An 18449-nucleotide genomic window follows, 5' to 3' on the forward strand; every position below is an offset into this window, starting at 1 on the left:
TATATAAACTCAGGTAAACAGGATGCATTAAGAGCATGTTGGCAAGAAAGCTGATGTGCTCCTTTCTGCCCATAAGCCATTCACTGTTTACCCACATGCCCCTCTGTCTGTCTGTCTTCATTGCTAGTCATCCGTCTCTCTATCTCAAAGTCTGATTGTCTAAATCTGCTGAGAGATAGCCTGTGTCCATCACATGCCGATTCACTGGACGCACATACGCTGCATCTCCATAATTCAAGTATTGATTAAACTCCATGAAACAAAGAGTGACAACCCATCACTTTGATTAATACCGTACATGCAACCTCTTCCCTGACACGGTGTACTGAGACATTCAAACAAAATTCGCAGCATGTTGAGCAGCTGCTCAGAGTGATGCTTCTGCTTTTTGGATCAAAGTCGTGATTGTTTTAACACACCAACTGTATTATCCGACACTGTAAGCTCTTTTCTGTCTAACCCAAATTAAAATAGCATGAGATGTTTTTTACATGAAGCATACACTCAGTTTGCTGTAACTATCACTTGTGCAGAAAAGGATGAAGGGCCTGCACAGATACCTGGCTTTAGTGTTACAAAAGAGGTGGGCTAGTTGAAAGCAGGAAGGTAATTACTGTTATCAAGTGAGTTGACACCACCTACAACAGATGTTTTGTTGAAGTACAGGGCTCCTAAGCAGACATACACTCACTGATAATACACTGACACTCCACCTACACTTAAGCTAACAATTAGCTCCCACCGTCACTCTCGGACATTTTAATCCTACCATCGAAACTGAAGACCTCAAGTAAAGCCAGACTTCGTAAAGAAAAAACTATTTCTATTTAATGACCTGTTGTCGGATAAAGCGCTTGGTAATGCTCTGTGGATAAAATTGGAAAAAATCTTTTGCTTGGGGTCAGATGAGGTTTAGACAGATCTGTATCAGGGTGAGTGCGTGTGTTTTGCTTGTTAACTTTGATATTTAGACCAGGGAGTCATGGCAGGAGATTTGGAGTGGCTTTGCTCTGTGCGAATGGCTCCAATTAGTCTGGAAACACACACACACACACCCACACACACACACACACACACGCACACACACACACACACACACACACACACACACACACACACACACACACACACACACACACACACACACACACAGCACATACCTGTACACGCACCTGCATTCATGCACACAGGCACAGATAACTGCGCAAACAAATTGGACAAATATCTGGATTTCCATATGCAAGAAAGCACACTATGATTGCTCACACACACGCATACACACATTCATTGGGCAAACACTAACAAAGAGACCTATGAGGGGCGAACAGAGAACGAACATACAGTGGATCAGCACAAGAAGAGAAAAGAGAACAATACTAGTGCTGTCAATCGATTAAAATATTTAATCACGATTAATCTTATGAATGTCATAGTTAACTTGCAATTAATTGCAAATTAATCACGCATTTTTATCTATTCTAAATGTCCCTTGAATTATCATTTTAATAGGGTTATCAACATGGAAAAGTGAATAGGCTTGCTTTGTGCAAATGTTTTTTATTAAAAACAACAACGTGTAGTGTTTTATTTCACATTAACATTCTCACTTTGAGCAGTCATTCACATTTGAAGCAAAATCTCACACAATTTAACACTGTCAATAAACAGATTAAACTTAAACTTTCCTTTATTAAGATTCCTTTGAACATACAAGCAGTCAGACTATGATGCTCTTCTGTTTATTCACCAGAGGTTTATCAAGCTCTGACTAACCTCTGGCTCCATTTTGGCGTTTCGCGCTTGACATCCACACAAACCGGTAGCCTACTCTTTTACAGCTAGCAAGCAGGCAAGACCAAACACGTATGTGGGGGGTGCCTATTGTTTTGTTTCCAGTTTACAAGCAGATTCTGTAATTTTTGTAATGTTACTAGCAGTGGCCACAGCTTATAAAAAACTACAGGTTCACTAGGTCACAAAGAGCGTTAATCGCGCGATAAAAAAAATGACGCCGTTAAAATTGATTTGCATTAACGCGTTAAACAAGCACTAAACAATACATTTAGCATTTTTGTATGAGCCTCTTTTTCTGTGTAGAGAAGATTGTATCTGTGGTTTGAATTTAAGAGACTTTCCACCATCTTGAATACTTTAAATGCATTGCACTGCAAATGCTGTTTTACAGTATGAAGTGATCAGGTATCCGCTCTGCACTATCCAGACTGCGTTTGACTCAGCTGTTTCAGAGCGATGAGACCTGTGATGTGGCCATTCAAGAGCATATTTCTTAATCACGGTACCTTCCGATCAATACTCTGTCTCACCCAGCTCTTTTATATCTTGTGTTGCTGCACAAACATGAACCAAAAGAGCAAGTGTGCTTGGAGACACCTGCACAGTCTGTGTTCCCCAGATCTACCGCTTTGCACCTGAACTAGGGTCCATGTCTGAAACCAATGCAGTGTTTTGTTGTTGTTTCTTCACAGGCCATTAGCGCTGAATGCTATGTTCTACCAATTCAGCCACAGAGGAAAGAAAAATGTGTTTTAAACTGAGAAGATGAAAATACTCAACATGTCAGGGAATGTTAACTTGAGTGCTGTTTCAGTTGACATATCGCTTAGATGTCATGTAATTATTACTACAAGGATGCAGTTGAATGTGTGTGTGTGACATTTTCTAAGATATTCTGAACTCCTTTCTGAGGCATGAATGAACAAGAAATAGTTGATATCACCATTACTGAAATTTTATTGCCTTTTTATGTCAAATAAAATTCAGTCATTTCTTATTGCTAGAAACTAATAGTCAAGCAATTTGCCATTTGAGCTCTTTTATTTTCAGTTTTTATTGCACCAAGATGCTTTACAGATGATTCAAAGGTGCACACAGTGTCCGGCTGCACTGTAGCAGAATTCATGCTGAGAAAGTAAGAAGGGAGAGGAAGACCAGATGCAAGAGGCTTTCATTTCTGTATTAGAGGACTCTCCCTGCTGCCAGCTTCCATGACCCTTTTACTCTTAGACTCTATAGTGTGTGTGTGTGTGTGTGTGTGTGTGTGTGTGTGTGTGTGCGTGTGTCGATGTGGACATACTATTTTGTGAGTGTCCTTTCTTTGGTACGCCCTTCTTTGGGTGTGTGAGCCACTCTTGCTTTTGTATAAATATTCATAGTCATGATTTGTTCATCTTTTTTTCTATCTTTTTTTCCTCTCTTCTCTTCTCTTCTCTTCTCTTCTCTTCTCTTCTCTTCTCTTCTCTTCTCTTCTCTTCTCTTCTCTTCTCTTCTCTTCTCTTCTCTTCTCCTCTCCTCTCTTACTTTTTCTTCAATCACATTCTCCAGTACAGCTGAAAACACAAAGTTCTTTCTTCATTTTGCTCCCATTCATCCCTCCAGACACCAGTCTAAATCCCAGCTTTCTGCTCTCCTCTCTCTCTCCCTCCAGGATCCCTCCTTCTCACTCCTCCTTCATGATAAGCTTCAGGTGCCCAACAGTTCTCGGCGGGCGTGGAATGAACGTGACAGTCGCTGTGATGTCTGTGCCACTCATCTCACTCAGCTCAAACAGGAAGCTGTGCGCATGGTCCTCACTCTTGACCAGTGGGATTTGTCTCCCACCTCTTCTCCTACGGCCCTGATTGGACGATATGGATCTCAAGGACCTCTGGGTCCAATGGGAGCATCTGGAGCACCAGGAGGTCCTGGATCGCGGGAGTGGCCTCCTCCTTGTCTTCCTTCCTCCTCCTCCTCAGCTACTGCTGCCGTTTCACATCCTCCTCACCCATCCTCCCAGTTGCCTTCCCCAAGCCCCAGCCAGACCCCGACACCCAGTCCGAGCCACGGACCATCCAACACCGGCCATGGGAGTCCCTCGGTGGGGCAAACATCCAGCTGTGCTACCACAAACCCACAACCTCAAGGTCCAGGGCACAGACAGGGGTCCAAGCCCAGCTCTCTGGGGCTTGGAAGTGGGGTGGACAGAAGGAATGGGTCCCCCAGTTCAGGAAAAGCTGGCCCCCAACAGCAAGCAGTGACTGGAGTAAGCAGCCCAGGCAATAATAGTGGTAACAGCAGTAATAACGGGAGTGGAGCAGTACTGAGTACAGCAGCTCTGCAGACCCATCAGCACCTGAACCGAACTAATGGAGGGGTAACACTCTATCCGTACCAGGTGAGCTACCACTACAGGTGTGTGTGTGTGTGTGTGTGTGTGTGTGTGTGCGTGCGTGCGTGTGTGTGCCTTGCAGTCACACACTCCCTCGTGAGGACGTTGCAAATTTTACCATGGAAACTGAATACTGTTATTCTGGTCTTATATGATTATAGCAAATGGTAACAGACTCCCAGCATGCAGGTGAAGACGTCTCATGATATGAGGCTGACATTACATTACATTTTTTCTGCTTGTAGGTGCACCTACCTACTGTGGTGTGACCTTGTTAGCTATCAGCCACTGGCAATACCTGACTTCTGAGATGATGTGTTCAGTGTTATCATCCTCTCTGTGTTCATTTAACTGCTTTCCTTATTCCTCCTCTGCTTTCTACTTTCTCCCACTGCTTGCTTATTTTAACCTCTCCTCAGTGCAAAGACAGATGTTTTCAAACTCTGAGGCGTGGAGGGAAAGACGTGAGGCAAAGAAACTATGTGAGGTGAAGGGAAATTAAGGTTCTTTAAAACTCTTGGCACTCAATCGCCACAATTTGTGTCAAAATCCATATTCCTTAGTCATAACTCAGTCCAGTCTTAACACAGTCCATTGTGAATAAACATCTATAAATCTGCTTCAAAATCATCTTAAAAATATGCTCTGTGGAACTCCAGAACTTGCCTGGCAATAAGCATATTTTTAGATTTTCCTCAATATGAAAGTAATCAAGTGAAAGCTGTCTGTATGCCCATGGGTGCATTACAAACAGGAACTGCTAATGGCTGATTCAGCATAGTTTTAATGCTGCCAATTTGACAAAATTTAAACAAATTTAGGGAAGAACCCCCCAAGGCTAATTGACTCCACGGCACCATTATACTTCCTTATTACATCTCCCAAAACATCACAGGAACTGTAAGTCCAACACTTTGAGTAGGACTATCCACAAATTGAAGTAAGAGGGGGGACTTTGAAAACCCCTGACACCAAAAGAAGCAGACATCACGCCCAGATGAGCAAGGACAGACTTTGCCAAATCGTCTATCATGCTTTAGCTAAAAATTTCTTTCTCCCCAAGAGGAGAGTCACTCATTTAAGCTACTAACTGAAAAAAACAACAACCCCGGTTTCTTTGTAGCTTGCGGGTGTCAATTAAAATCTAAAATTGCACAGAGAGTTGTGAAGTTTGTTTTCCTCCGAAAGAGCTCCTCATGAGGACACCATAATCCATAATTGTTGGATTTGATAACCGTCCCTTATCGAGAGGGAGGCAAAATATCCTCTTCAGCTGGATTGAGCCCGGACATAATGTGTTTCATTAACATGTTGCAAACCTGACTGAAACTGAAAATGGAGAGAACAGAAGGGGTTTCAGGAGGAGACAGGAAGAGAGGGAGAGAGGGAGCGTGCGGAGACAAGAGAGGAAGATGGTGGGAGGGAGAAAACGCCTCAGGTGACGCGTGGTCGAGAGGTGTATGGAGGGAGGGAGGTAGGAGAGCTGAGACTGTGTGTGTGTGTGTGTGTGTGTGTGTGTGTGTGTGTGTGTGTGAGTACGTGAACGTGTGTGTGTGTGTGTGTGCGTGCGTGTGTGTGTGTGTGTGTGTGTGTGTGTGTGTGTGTGTGTGTGTGTGTGTGTGTGTGTGTGTATGTGTGTGTGAACATGTGTATATGAATGTGTTCTACAGATGTAATAATTCATACAGTGATAATTAGGACTCTGGGGACTCTATGTCACACACCCCCAGCACCCCTTCACTCTTTCACCTTCATTCACTCTCTCTCTCTCTCTCTCTACTTATTTCTTATGCCTCTTTCTTTCCTTCCCCCATATTATTTCTCCTGTCTTTCTTGCACTTTGTCTGTTTCATATTCACCCCCTCGTCTATCTTGCTGTTCCCCATCTCTCTTTATTCAGCTCATGACTTGCATTAGACACAGAGATATGGAGTCGTAGTTGGAAATTACTTTGGACAGTGTCTGGAATTGTTTCATTATCTTGTCCTGTCAGACAGAAATCATTTAGGCACAAAGAGCTGTTATGTATTCTGGCTGGTCTTTGTGAAAATGACAGTGGAAGAGTTGAAATCTGAAGGAGCTCTTTTCAATTTTCAATTTATTAGACAAAAACCATTGTTTAGTTTTTCCATTGTTTCTCCTTTTGTATTATTTTCATTGGGTTCCAGCAGTCATAAGTTACAGAGTTGGTCAGCAACATTCATCCATGTTTTGACCTTATTCCCGCATACAGTATATGTGTATGTTGTTTGCGCGTGTACCTGCATTTCCTCATAAGTCAGTATTAATGTGTGTGTGTGCATGTTGTTGGTTTCACAGTGTATAAATGCTGGGTTCATGCATGCAGGTGTCTGTGTTCTGTATGTGACTTAGTATCTCTGTTGTAGGTGTAAAATGCTAGTTAGGGTTTGTGCCGTGACTCTGACAGTAATGGCGTTTCAGCAGGAAAGAAGAAACAGAGCACGATAATAAATCACCCTCGTTTAGACTCACCCCTGAGAGAGGAGGAGAAGGAGGGGGGGCGAGCAAAGAGGCATGATCAAAAAATGGGAATGGAAGTAGAAAGGAGAAAATGAAGAAAAAAGACTCTGAAATATTGACATGGTAGGTGCCGCGGATAGATGAGAAACATAGAGAGATGTGGGCTGAGAGGATGGACAGAATGTAAAAGAGATGGAAGAGAGAATAATAATGAAGGACACATTATTCCAGAGACATCAGTGTGTTCCCTCATGGACACATTGCCTCTACACTGCCGTTCTTCTCATTGGAGATGTGCTTTACTGATGTACAGCACAAAACATAAAAGACTGCTGTTCATGTTCTAGCGTCAGTGGAGCTTTCAGATGGTCTCACAAATGATCTGACAGAGACCAAATGAGAAGTCTCCTCCAACATGTTCATGTTCTTCAGCAACGTCAAAGAGAGAACAGACGCAGGAGGAGTGACTGCAGCCAAAGTGAGTAGAGTTGAAACTCTAAGAATCACAGGGCTTCACGGGAAATGTGTCTTTAGTGTTACTCTTACCATCCTCAACATTGGTGTGGTCTTATTTGATTCTATTACTTTTATTGAGTAACATCACCATTAAAGTCTCCTTTAGAGGTAGCACAGTAACAGACAGAGAGAGAAGGGAGGATGCAGCGTTTCCCAGCAGTGCAGCTGACATTAAAATTTAGCTGCATCAGCAATCAGACGTGACAACCTCCACATTTTATATTTATTGGGACTTTTCTTTTTGGTCCCACGAGAAGTCTAGGACCAAAGTAAAATGCAGAGTCAGCCAGACCAAGGAAGACAGATTACAGTGAACTGAGCGTAAATCTTCAAGGTAGCTTACTGGGATCGGTGAACCGGCGAAGGCCACAAACATTTTCAAATGGATTCAGAAAGCACACTCACAGCAGAGTCCAAGTAATAATGAACCTGGTGAGTTTGTCCACTTTTTATCATTCAAGTTCTACCATTAGAGCTAATTTAGAGTCCAACTGGTTGACAAATGTTGGGCTCTGTGGTGTTTGGTCCTTTCACTTGCTCAAAGAAACAACAGAAATCTGTCCATCTGTCCTTTTGTAACACACTGAACTGTGTCACATTTGACATTACTTTAACTGACACACATGGTAAAGATACATCAGGAGAAGGAAAGTTCATATCAACTGCTTATTTCTTTATTTTTATATTATTATCTATATTCGTGTTGGTGGTAGTGGTGTATAGACGGGAAAGGTCTCTGTTTCACTTCACTCTCCCTCTCCGTCTCTCTGGCATGAGAAACAGACCTAACATTGTCTCTTTGCCCTCGCTCTGTCCTTCAAGCAGCTAATTGAAAACAGGTTTAGACAGTGTCGTGTGTGCCGCTGTGCGTGCGTGTGAGTGCTCTGATTTCAACAATGGTTAGATTAGCTTTCCTAATTCACAGTGTTTCTGCTTGTTGTGCCTGAGTGCTGCCAAACACGGTCAGACTTAGCTGGATATCCTTTAGGATTAATTAGGGCAGCAGTGACTGCATAAAGGTTAGAGAAGCTTGTGACCACAAGGTCACCAGTTCAGTCCCCAGCAGAATAAATCTGGGCGGGTAAAGTTAAAGAGCAACGCTTTCCCCCACCCTTATTACCACCACTGTGGTGTCCCAGACCAAGGCCCTTAAAGGGAAACTCCACTAATTTCATGCATCATAATCTGTTTACAGGTGTTTTTGAGTATGCATGCTGCTCTGTGGAAAAAGTTGTAGTGAGCCTTTTATGGCTTCAGAGGGACCTGCATGAAGTTTGATAAATTACCTCAAGTGATTTCAATTCAAGTGTCGGCAGTCAAGTTAAATTATGGGTAATGTAAACACCAGGTTACTAAAATGAAGAGGATTGTGCAGAAAAATCAAAATATTTCTCTGCTGCACTGATTTTTTTGATCATTTTTTTACAAAACTGTCCATCATGAGTCAATAGCCAGACTTAATCTACTGTCAATACAGCTCACATCTCATCAGCTAAAATATTAGTTGACAAGCAAAAAACAATGTGTAATCCATTAATTACTCCAGCAAGGTCCCCTTGAGTGGCTCTGTGAGAGAGCAGTGCACACGCTCAGTTGCCGACAGAGAGGACAGCTCTGACCCCTGAGCTGTAGTTTTGTGTTGCTGTATAACTGCATGAAATGCGAGCATGATGAATGCATGCCTAGCTAACAGCCTTTGGAACAGTAATGTGTATTTGTGCTATATTTTGAATCATCAGTGTCAAGTGTGTCTTGTTATCTATGATATTACATGAAGTCGCCTGCACTGCAAAGTGAATGTGCATAAAACTACATTTCTTCCTGTCATTATTTTCTCTTTTAACTCTTTGTCCATTTCATATCTTGTAGGCTACAGTGCGCAGCCTCGAGGCTCTTTCTGATTTGATTATACAACACGCTGTGTATGTGTGATGATATGAAGCATCAGATATTCAATACCATCCTCCTCTGCCTCACTTTTGCTCTCTCTCTCTCTCTATTTATACATATGTATATATCTATCTATCTATCTATCTATATATATATGTGTGTGTGTATATGTACTGTATAATTTACTCCCACTCTTTCCTTTCTTTCTCTCCTTGCCTCCACTCTCTCAGCATTTCATTTCCTCGTGTGTGTTGTCTACTTTCATGGCTGTTTTCTGTATCCTCTGTACTTATGTGCTAGCTGTAATTCTATCTGTAATGTAGAATAAATAAACACTCGCTCACTTACTTCTGTGTGCCTCTCCCCCGGTTTTCTCCCCCAGTTTCATCCTCAGAGGGCAGGCACTCTCTCTCTTCTTCCACTCTACTGCAGTAAGCATTTAGATTGTTTTACAGATTGTGTCTATCCCCCTGATAAAAGCAGGCAGGACCACACATACTGTACATGGACACACAAGCACACCATTTCTCTGTTCATTCTCCTCACGCAAACCTGAAATTTCGGTTACAAATTCTACGTCAATTGCCTGTAGCATGTGGTTGTAAAAGGATGGAAAAATAAAATAAATGTAAGAGAGACAGATGAGGAAGGTGCATGCTGGGGAAATGGCGTTTGTGTTGTAATGAAGATGAATGAGCCAGCTTTTACCTTTTTCTAAGAGCAGAGAAAGAGGGGATGTGGATAAGTGCTGGAGTGTAGAGGAAGAGGAAGGATGAGAGTGACAGGATAATTGTCTAAGTGTTTTTTTCTTTGTGGGGCAATGTGATATCACATTCATCAAAATTCCACACTGACAGGGACAATCTTAGAAGCAGGTGTTCTGTGAAAACATGGTCAGATGCTGTGCTTTTATTGATTTGCTGCATTATTTTCTACACATTTTGCTGCTGTATTATCCTCAGCGCTCTCTTTGGTCTGGTATTGTCTACATCCTTTTCTCTCTTGCTGTGATGACCTAATATCCCCATACAGATCATTAAAATTTCACCCAGAGTGATTTCATCTAAAATGTTGAGAGAGCAACTCAGCCTTTATGTACTGTGGAAAAATCTGAATGGGACATGTGTAATAAGTGGTAGAGCGATTGATCGGGCCTATATCAGGTATTTTGAAATAATTGGCATTGGCCGATGCTTGTGCATCAGAGGCAATACAATATATATTTTTTAAATTTTTTGTGAATAATACTGTTATATATTATACATTAGTGTAAATTAAATGTTAATTGGGACAAAAACAGAGTGCTACCACGTGCACTAACACTGTTTATTTTTGATTTTTTTAATGTAAGTTTACAATTTTTCATTCTCTCTCAGAAACAAGGAGATGTCTGCTGACAAGTGCTGGAAAACTGAAAAACCCATTTCCGTCGACCATGTTGTGTGATGACCAGCAAACAGAGCGCAATAACATAATTTATTTCAATGACTGCATTACCCAAAATGCCATCCATGTAAATACATCAGCCAGGTAACCATGCAAGAGTATTGTTTCAAATAGGAATCATTATCAACTAATTTGACAGCTTTCTTTTAATAGCTGGTTTAATAAGATGCATGAAGCATAATTACCGTCAGCACACTGCTGTTTCAGATACAGAGAAGCACAACAAACCTTTTGGAATCTGATGATAGTACAAAGTAAAGGAGGGTATAGTTATTGTACTTTGTTGGTGCAAAGGCAGGTGCACCTGGCTGAAACACAGTTTATAGCCTGTCCAGGCCCTGAGGTCTGAAAGGCAAATTAGGTAGAGACCAAAACTGCTTTAGCACCGTAAACATGTTTATTTCTGCTGTAAAGTTGGGCATTTTAATATAGGGGTCTATGGGGATTGACTCGGTTTTGGAGCCGAGTGGTCATTTGACGAACTGCAGGCTTTGGTGCTTTCACGTTGGCTTCATTTTTCAGCCCCAGAGGCTGCCAGTTTTCAGCTCTCATAATAACCCTCTGTGGGGACATTTCTCCCACAGTGTGCAAGTAGTTTTCCCCTACCCATTTATCAAAACAAATGAGTAACCAGTGTAAATGCACAGGTATCCCATGTAGCTCAGTGATCCTGTATCCCATATGTTCATGACTCCTTTTATAATGCAGGGGCAGTAACCTAAGTCTGAGCATTTGAAATGCATGTAAATGCACAGAGAAAAACTATAGCTATAAACTATAGAGGCATCTCATTTACAGTAGGTAATTTATCAAGGCAGTGGGCTGCTTGCTCCGACCTCACGAGCCCTCAGCAGTAAATATACGCACAGTGGAGCTGATTTACACACACATATACACAGGTGCAGAGAAATGCAGACACATGCACACACAAGGACACAGACATAGACATCCTCACAATAGACATACATGCTCACAGATTTACTCTCATACAAGCTCTAGTTCCTTTATTGAGGGGTGAAGTAATGAGTTAGGTGCTCTGCTGTCCGGCTGCTGGCAGCACATAAAGAACTATAATCAATAATCTATATCTATTTCACGAATGAGTCGGCTACAAACACACACAGTGTGTGTGTGTGTGTGTGTGTGTGTGTGTGTGTGTGTGTGTGTGTGTGTGTGTGTATTTAAAGCATGAATGGGGCATAAGATAGCTCCAAAAACCACCACAAACAGGCTCATATTGACACAGGCAGCCATATTGTACGCCAAACAAAAGCCCACACACATACTGCAACACAACTTTAAATCCCTCACTTTGTTTGTATTGACAAGAATGAGGGATGAAGAGGAGATTTGGGACAAGAAACAGTGAAATGTTCTTTCTTTTGTATGTGTTTGCTCCATGGATGCATATAAATGTAACAATTTGGTCACTGTCTCAGATTTCTACAGAGACACAGGTATCTCAGTGGATAGCTCCGATGAAGAGCAAGGTCCTGAATGCGACTTGCCTACCTCGGTATGAGTGGATCTGTCGCCTGTCAGTAAGGTCCGCGTCAGGCGTTGGGGAACCAGGGCACCCTGATGAGAAGTGGGCCACTGGAACTCTTGGAAAGCAATCAGACAAGCAACCCTAGAGAGAGGGGGTACATGGAGAGGATGTGAGATAACTGGATTCTTGGAAACCCAACATCTAGACTAATAATGTAACAACAGCTGGCTCAGTGTTCAAATATCTGCAAATAGCAGATTGACGAGGTACAACAACAACGCTACAGCAAGGGGGAGCCAGGGCGACAGCTCAGAGGGGAGGCACAATCATCCTCCGTACATGCCGAGATTGGGTACTAAACCCCAGCAAACAACAGCAAACCACACACCCTCAACCCTCATATACCCTCGTATATATATATATATATATATATATATATATATATATATATATATATATATATATATATAAAATAAAAAAGTAATTTCTTTACAAGTTCAAAGCAAAGGTCTCTCTTTATCCTCACTGTCTTTCTTCCCTGCATAAAATCGAATAACCGATAAATGCCTTGAAGGATGATCCAATAATAAAGGACAAATGTCAATAGCTGAAGATAGCAGAGTGAAAGGACAGAGACAATGAATCGGAATAGTTTGAAGCAATAAGGAGAGAGTACTGGAAAGGAAGAGGAGAAATGCTGGGAGAGAAGACGAAGGCATCAGATTAAGTGAGGCAGGAGGGTGTGTTTCTTTATTTCTTTCTGTCTATTTGGGACACAGACGACATTCTGCTGCTGGTTCACTGTGATTGCTGGAGAGCTTATCTGCTGTCACACACACACACACACACACACACACACACACACACACACACACACACACACACACACACACACACACGCACACACACGCACACACAGAGCTTTTGCTGTTATCCGTTAATCAAATATACCATATCACTCATTAATAACATTATATATTGGAAAGATATTAAAATGATGTGAAGTTATACATTATGTCTGGCATTACCTGTTGTTAATTGTTTCCTCTGCAAAAGTTGTATTTAAACTAAAAACCAAAATTAAGCTATAAATAAACAAAGGCAGTATTTGACAGTGAGTGTTTGACAGTCCAAGTTTTTTATAAGATTTTTTCAGTATTTCCATCAGAAGATGCTGATGAATGGACAGGGATTATGGATTATTCTTTAACCGGAAACCAAATGGGTGTTGGACACCAGACTCTGGTCCCTCATCTGACCATCTACAAAAGACAAGGGCAGAGATATACTGTGGTATACTCTGTGTGTGTGTGTGTGTGTGTGTGTGTGTGTGTGTGTGTATGTGTGTGTGTGTGTGTGTGTGTGTGTGTGATGTATTTGTCATGGAGGACATTTTGAGTGATCAAAGTCATCAGGAAAAAAGACTCTTATCACATCTGTCTGGGTGTGAGACAGAAGATGAGGAGCGGTGGCAATGACAGAGGATGACTGTTTTCTTTCTTTCCTTAGTCACTCACACACAAACGAGTGGAACAATTCAACACAGACACACACAGAAAATGTGTCACTTATTGCTCAGGAGTAAATATTTGGAATCTCTGTCTCTCATCAGATCTCCCAGATGGTCACTGAGGCCTCCAGAGAAGGTTTGACCGAGGCTGCCCTGAACCGCTACAACACACACTCTCCTTCACACACAAATTCACACACAAACTCTCCCTCTCATACTCCGGCTGTAACCACTACGGCGCCGACCACCACCTCTGCTGCTGCCTCCTTCTTTGCCAGGTAAGATGCATTCAGAGCAGAGCACCACATTCAGCACATGCTACAGTATACACTTCTCGAGTCACCCTGTTCTCCTGACTTCCTCTTAGCTGATGCCTCCACACAGCGCCAGCATGCTGGTCTTTAACTTTCTTAACGGTCAGGAGAGCTTGCACAATGAATTGTACCAGAATTTGCATCCAGATTTTGGCTTCCACACTTAATTAAACTTGATCAGATGCGATACTGAAAATTCTTTACAGCATATCTCCAGATCTGCTGATGTGTCTGCTGAACTTGTCATGCCATTTGGGATTTGGGAGGTATTTTTAGCCTGCAAAAACTCTGTTGATGATTCTCTGCCCCTGCCTCTGCATCTCCCAATACCATCTGAGCATGCAGTTGACTCTATCAAATTTGAATTTAGCTAAAATGTCATCTGAGAGCAATAGACAATGTGGAAACTAATGAATCATACAATACTGATAAGACCACTGTGGCACTGGTTTTGTTTAATCCCACAAGGATTAAATTTGGAGGATTTAACAGCATTATGGGGCTATAAATGCAGTCCATTTAGAAGAATTAGTACTACAGAGATTGTGGAGCATTCTAATTTCAGTAAAAACGAGGATGTGAGATGCAGTTTACTTCATCAGTTGTGCAAGATGAATTCTTGGGTTTAGGTCATCCCGGGTTTGAGTCCAGACATCCCCACATTCCGACTGCTAATCTCTCAAATTGTCTAACAGACATACAAATCACGACACTGTAAGATGTTATAAGAATTTTAAACCATTAAATTATAGTGCATAAGCATATACTTACATATCTTTTGGTGTTTTTATTTATGAATCAGCTATCAAGCCAGTTGTCAATGAGCAGTGTAATCAAATCTAGAGAACTATAGAGGGGCACAGCATAAATAATACATGGGTAATATGGGTAAATTATTGATGAATAAACATGGCAGGCTCAAAATGAATGAGTGAATTATTCAAGACTATCAATGACGACCATGTCTGATGCATTGCTGGGGCGCTGTATCAAATGAGCTGCTTTAAATCACATTTTAAATGATGACAGAAGGTTTCCCTCCTCACTCTACTCTCCTCCTCTCTTCTCTCCTGTTCCTGTCTTTTGTCATTGTGTGTGTTTTCAAAATCTGAAGATAATGTGTGTGTGTGTCTGCATTTGATATATGAGTGACATGCTTCAGCGCAGCAGACACTCTGCTGTCCCTCTTTCAAAGCACCAGACGCAACTTGTAAATTATATGGGAACTCACGCAAACACATGTGCACACACTCTTTCTTCAGCTTTCTTTCTATGACCCCTTGAACTGTCAGTTAACAAGGCCATTTTACACACACACACACACACACACACACACACACACACACACACACACACACACACACACACGTATACACACATCTGGATGACATTTCAAACATACAGCCAGCTGTCTTTGGGACGATTTATGAGCATTAACCTTGTAAGTGAAAGAACATGGTTTGTTTAATGGTGCAGGTGTCACTGTCTGTGGATATGTGGGTCATTGTGTGTGTGTGTGTGTTGCTGTCAGTCTTTCTCCTCTTTCTCCTCTTTTAGTATAATTACCAAAGCTTGTCAACACTTTGATATGTCATTTCCTCTTAAAATCTGCTTGTTTTGTTTGCTGTACAAAAATTTTTCTGCATTTTCCAGTCATTTGTGTGTGTAAGTGTGGGGGAGGATTTCATTTTAATTGCCAAAAAAAACCCCACAATGTACACTCTGTCACCTTTTATTTTTTACTCTGGAAATGTGAGTATTGTGAGTATTATGTGTGTTATGGTCGATGGATGCAGCCATGCAGTGCTGGTAAATCCCATGGCTGTCTTGGTCTTTACTCTCAGACGTGGACTGCATACAGACATTCTTATTACACACACACACTTACACACACTCGCACATGCACACACATACACACACGCACAATCTCCCTCTCGCTCACTGTCTGCACACAGCAAAATCCCTGTGTCCACCGCATCTCCTCTCACCTGATCCCTTTCTTCCTCCACACATCCTCCTCTTTTCCTCTCTCTTGTCTTCAGGCCGTTCCTTCATTCTCCTCTCCTCTGTTTTCATGTAATTGCATCCGCTTTTGCTCTCTACATTCCTCCACTCCTTTCCTCCTCTGCTACTTTTCTGTTATACCTCTCCTCTTTCCACACTAAGTCTCCACACTGACCTTTTCTTTACCTCTGCTAATGTGCATGAGAGTAATATCTTTCATTAGTAGCGATCTATCTGTGAATATGTCACAATCGTGCAGCAGTGCTCCATCTTCCCCGTGCTGCAGTGGCCCTCTGGGGACACTGGACGACGGGATAGAGACATGCTGTACATGCCTAGGTTGGTGTGTGTGTGTGTGTGTGTGTGTGTGTGTGTGTGTGTGTGTGTGTGTGTGTGTGTGTGTGTGTGTGTGTGTGTGTGTGTGTGTGTGTGTGTGTGTGTGTGTGAGGACGCTCTCCTTCACTGGGGGAAGGGAGTTTCTATCAGTGCAGGAATTTTTTACTGCATGCTCTGAGGATTGGATCTTTGGGGATTTGGCTTTGTGTGTGTGTGTGTGTGTGTGTGTGTGTGTGTGGAGTAAATGAATAGGTCCCAAGTGAATCAGTGAATTGAGAAGGCGATGCTATTTTGGATGGCGCATGGCTGTGAAACAGGGGAATGCTGTCTCTGTTTACCTCTTACTGCCTTTCTTCTTCTTTTCTTTAAAAAGATGTATTCCATGAAATGATAATTGGCCACCAATTAGGCAGCAATCATAATGGTTGATTGACGATTTAAGTAAATGGCCATTGGTAAACAAGTTGCCATATCAACTGCCAGATCACATCAGGATTTGTTGTTTTTTGCTCATGTGTCAATTAACAGTAATTGAAAATGTTTGTCTTTAATGTTGGCAGAGAAGAAGAAGCCCCTTTACTCCCTCAGCTGTCATGCTGTTTTTAGATTTACTGGGAGGGTATGTAACTATTCCACCCATTCAATATTTTTATCTTAGTAAAAATACTGACAGCTCACAAACACTCATTTATGAAATTGTATTGTGAATTTATATTTCATTAAATATATTATAAATATATAATTTTTTTTTTATTGGCTAACATGTTGGACAAAGGTTGTAGAGCATGCTGCTTTAATGAAACACTATCTTCTCAGTTATCTACAGTAGCACAGACCAGCATGTATGTATGTATGTATGCTAGAATACCCATGAGCCAGAATTATCATGTGGCCATATTTACTCCATGTTTAGCACAGTGATGTGTTCCTATTTCATTGTTCAGATTTGTGTGTTACCGCAGTGTAGCATGTAGGATGGTGCGTTAGTAGGAAGCAGCAAGTGTGGAAATTGGAGGGTATACTGTATGCACATGTCGATACATAGATGTGTCAGTAAAGCCAGTCTTACTGACCCCCAATGACACATTCACACAAACACGCACACACACACACCATCACTTTGTCTCTGCCTATATCTCCCTACACTGATGGCCTGTTAAATAGGATGCAATTAGCTACTGAGCCGACAACACAGTCCAGAGACAGCAGTCATAAATCAGCTGAGTGTGCTTGTGTGTGTTTCAAGTGAGTCTGTCTGTGCATGTCAATTGAAAGTGTTTGTATCTGCGTGGAAGGAAGAGGAAAACAAAGCATCAGCATGTTAGTGGCAGGACTGTGCTGCTTTTTAACAAGAGAGAGACACATGATGGGTCTGAGGGGAGAGACATGGATGGATGAAGGGATCAATATGTGTAAGGAAGGCTGAATGGATGGTGGGATGGACGGGTGGGCCAAAGGGAGACAGCAAAGGATGAAAGGATAAAAAAAATGAGAGAAAGGTAATAAAGTAGAGGGGTAGATGAAGGGATGCTTATGTGAGTGAGAGGGATTTGAAATTGAAAAAATAGGAGGGAAGTGAGGGATGGAGAGGAGTGGAATAATGAATGAAGATAATGGAGGAAGGGGGGGAAGCAAATAAAAGGACGGGGCGACAGATGAAGAGCTGATGGATAGAGAGATGGAGTAGATGGATGGAAAACAAGAGCCCTTCACTTTAGGGTTAGATTGGAATAGATCCACTTGGCCAAATCCCAGGCCACTTGTCATTAAATGCTACCAATTAGGTGGGGTGTGTGTGTGTGTGTGTGTGTGTGTGTGTGTGTGTGTGTGTGTGTGTGTGTGTGTTTGTGTGTGTGTCTACCATGCATAGATTGAACCAGTCAGAGTGATAGAACATAATACGAGTGTAATAGTACATTTACATGCATATGAATAGATGCAAGCATACGCTATGAATTGATATGGCTGATGGATTTGAAGGATGTATTATAAAAAAAACAATCAAAAAAAGCCAATATGCGTTTTTCCCCACTAGGACTCTCCAACAGCACCATCATGGTCATGTCTCATAGTCACATCTGATGCTTATATATGCTTATAGAAAAATAGATAAATAGAAAAAAACTAGAAAAATCTAGAAATCATTGGCAGATTTGATCGAAACACAACATGTGTGTCCTATTGGTGAATATGAATCCACAATTTTGACTAATACCATTATTATTTTTATGATACATTAAATTTCTGATTTCTTTTTTAATAATCCACTGTATCTTCATGCTACAGGGGAGCTTTGGA

The 18449-nt window shown here is 41.7% G+C and overlaps 1 protein-coding gene across 1 annotated transcript in view; it reads left to right on the forward strand.

Moving 5' to 3' along the window:
* kif26ba (kinesin family member 26Ba) overlaps positions 1 to 18449 on the forward strand; it is an 83667-nt gene that overhangs the window by 25183 nt on the left and 40035 nt on the right. The window contains exons 3-4 of the mRNA XM_070991895.1: positions 3446 to 4171; positions 13600 to 13775. Coding sequence (XP_070847996.1) covers positions 3446 to 4171; positions 13600 to 13775 — 902 coding nt within the window. The remainder of the gene's footprint in view (positions 1 to 3445; positions 4172 to 13599; positions 13776 to 18449) is intronic.

The sequence above is a fragment of the Chaetodon trifascialis genome, chromosome 1 (assembly GCF_039877785.1).
Source record: "Chaetodon trifascialis isolate fChaTrf1 chromosome 1, fChaTrf1.hap1, whole genome shotgun sequence".
Classification (NCBI taxonomy): domain Eukaryota; kingdom Metazoa; phylum Chordata; class Actinopteri; order Chaetodontiformes; family Chaetodontidae; genus Chaetodon; species Chaetodon trifascialis.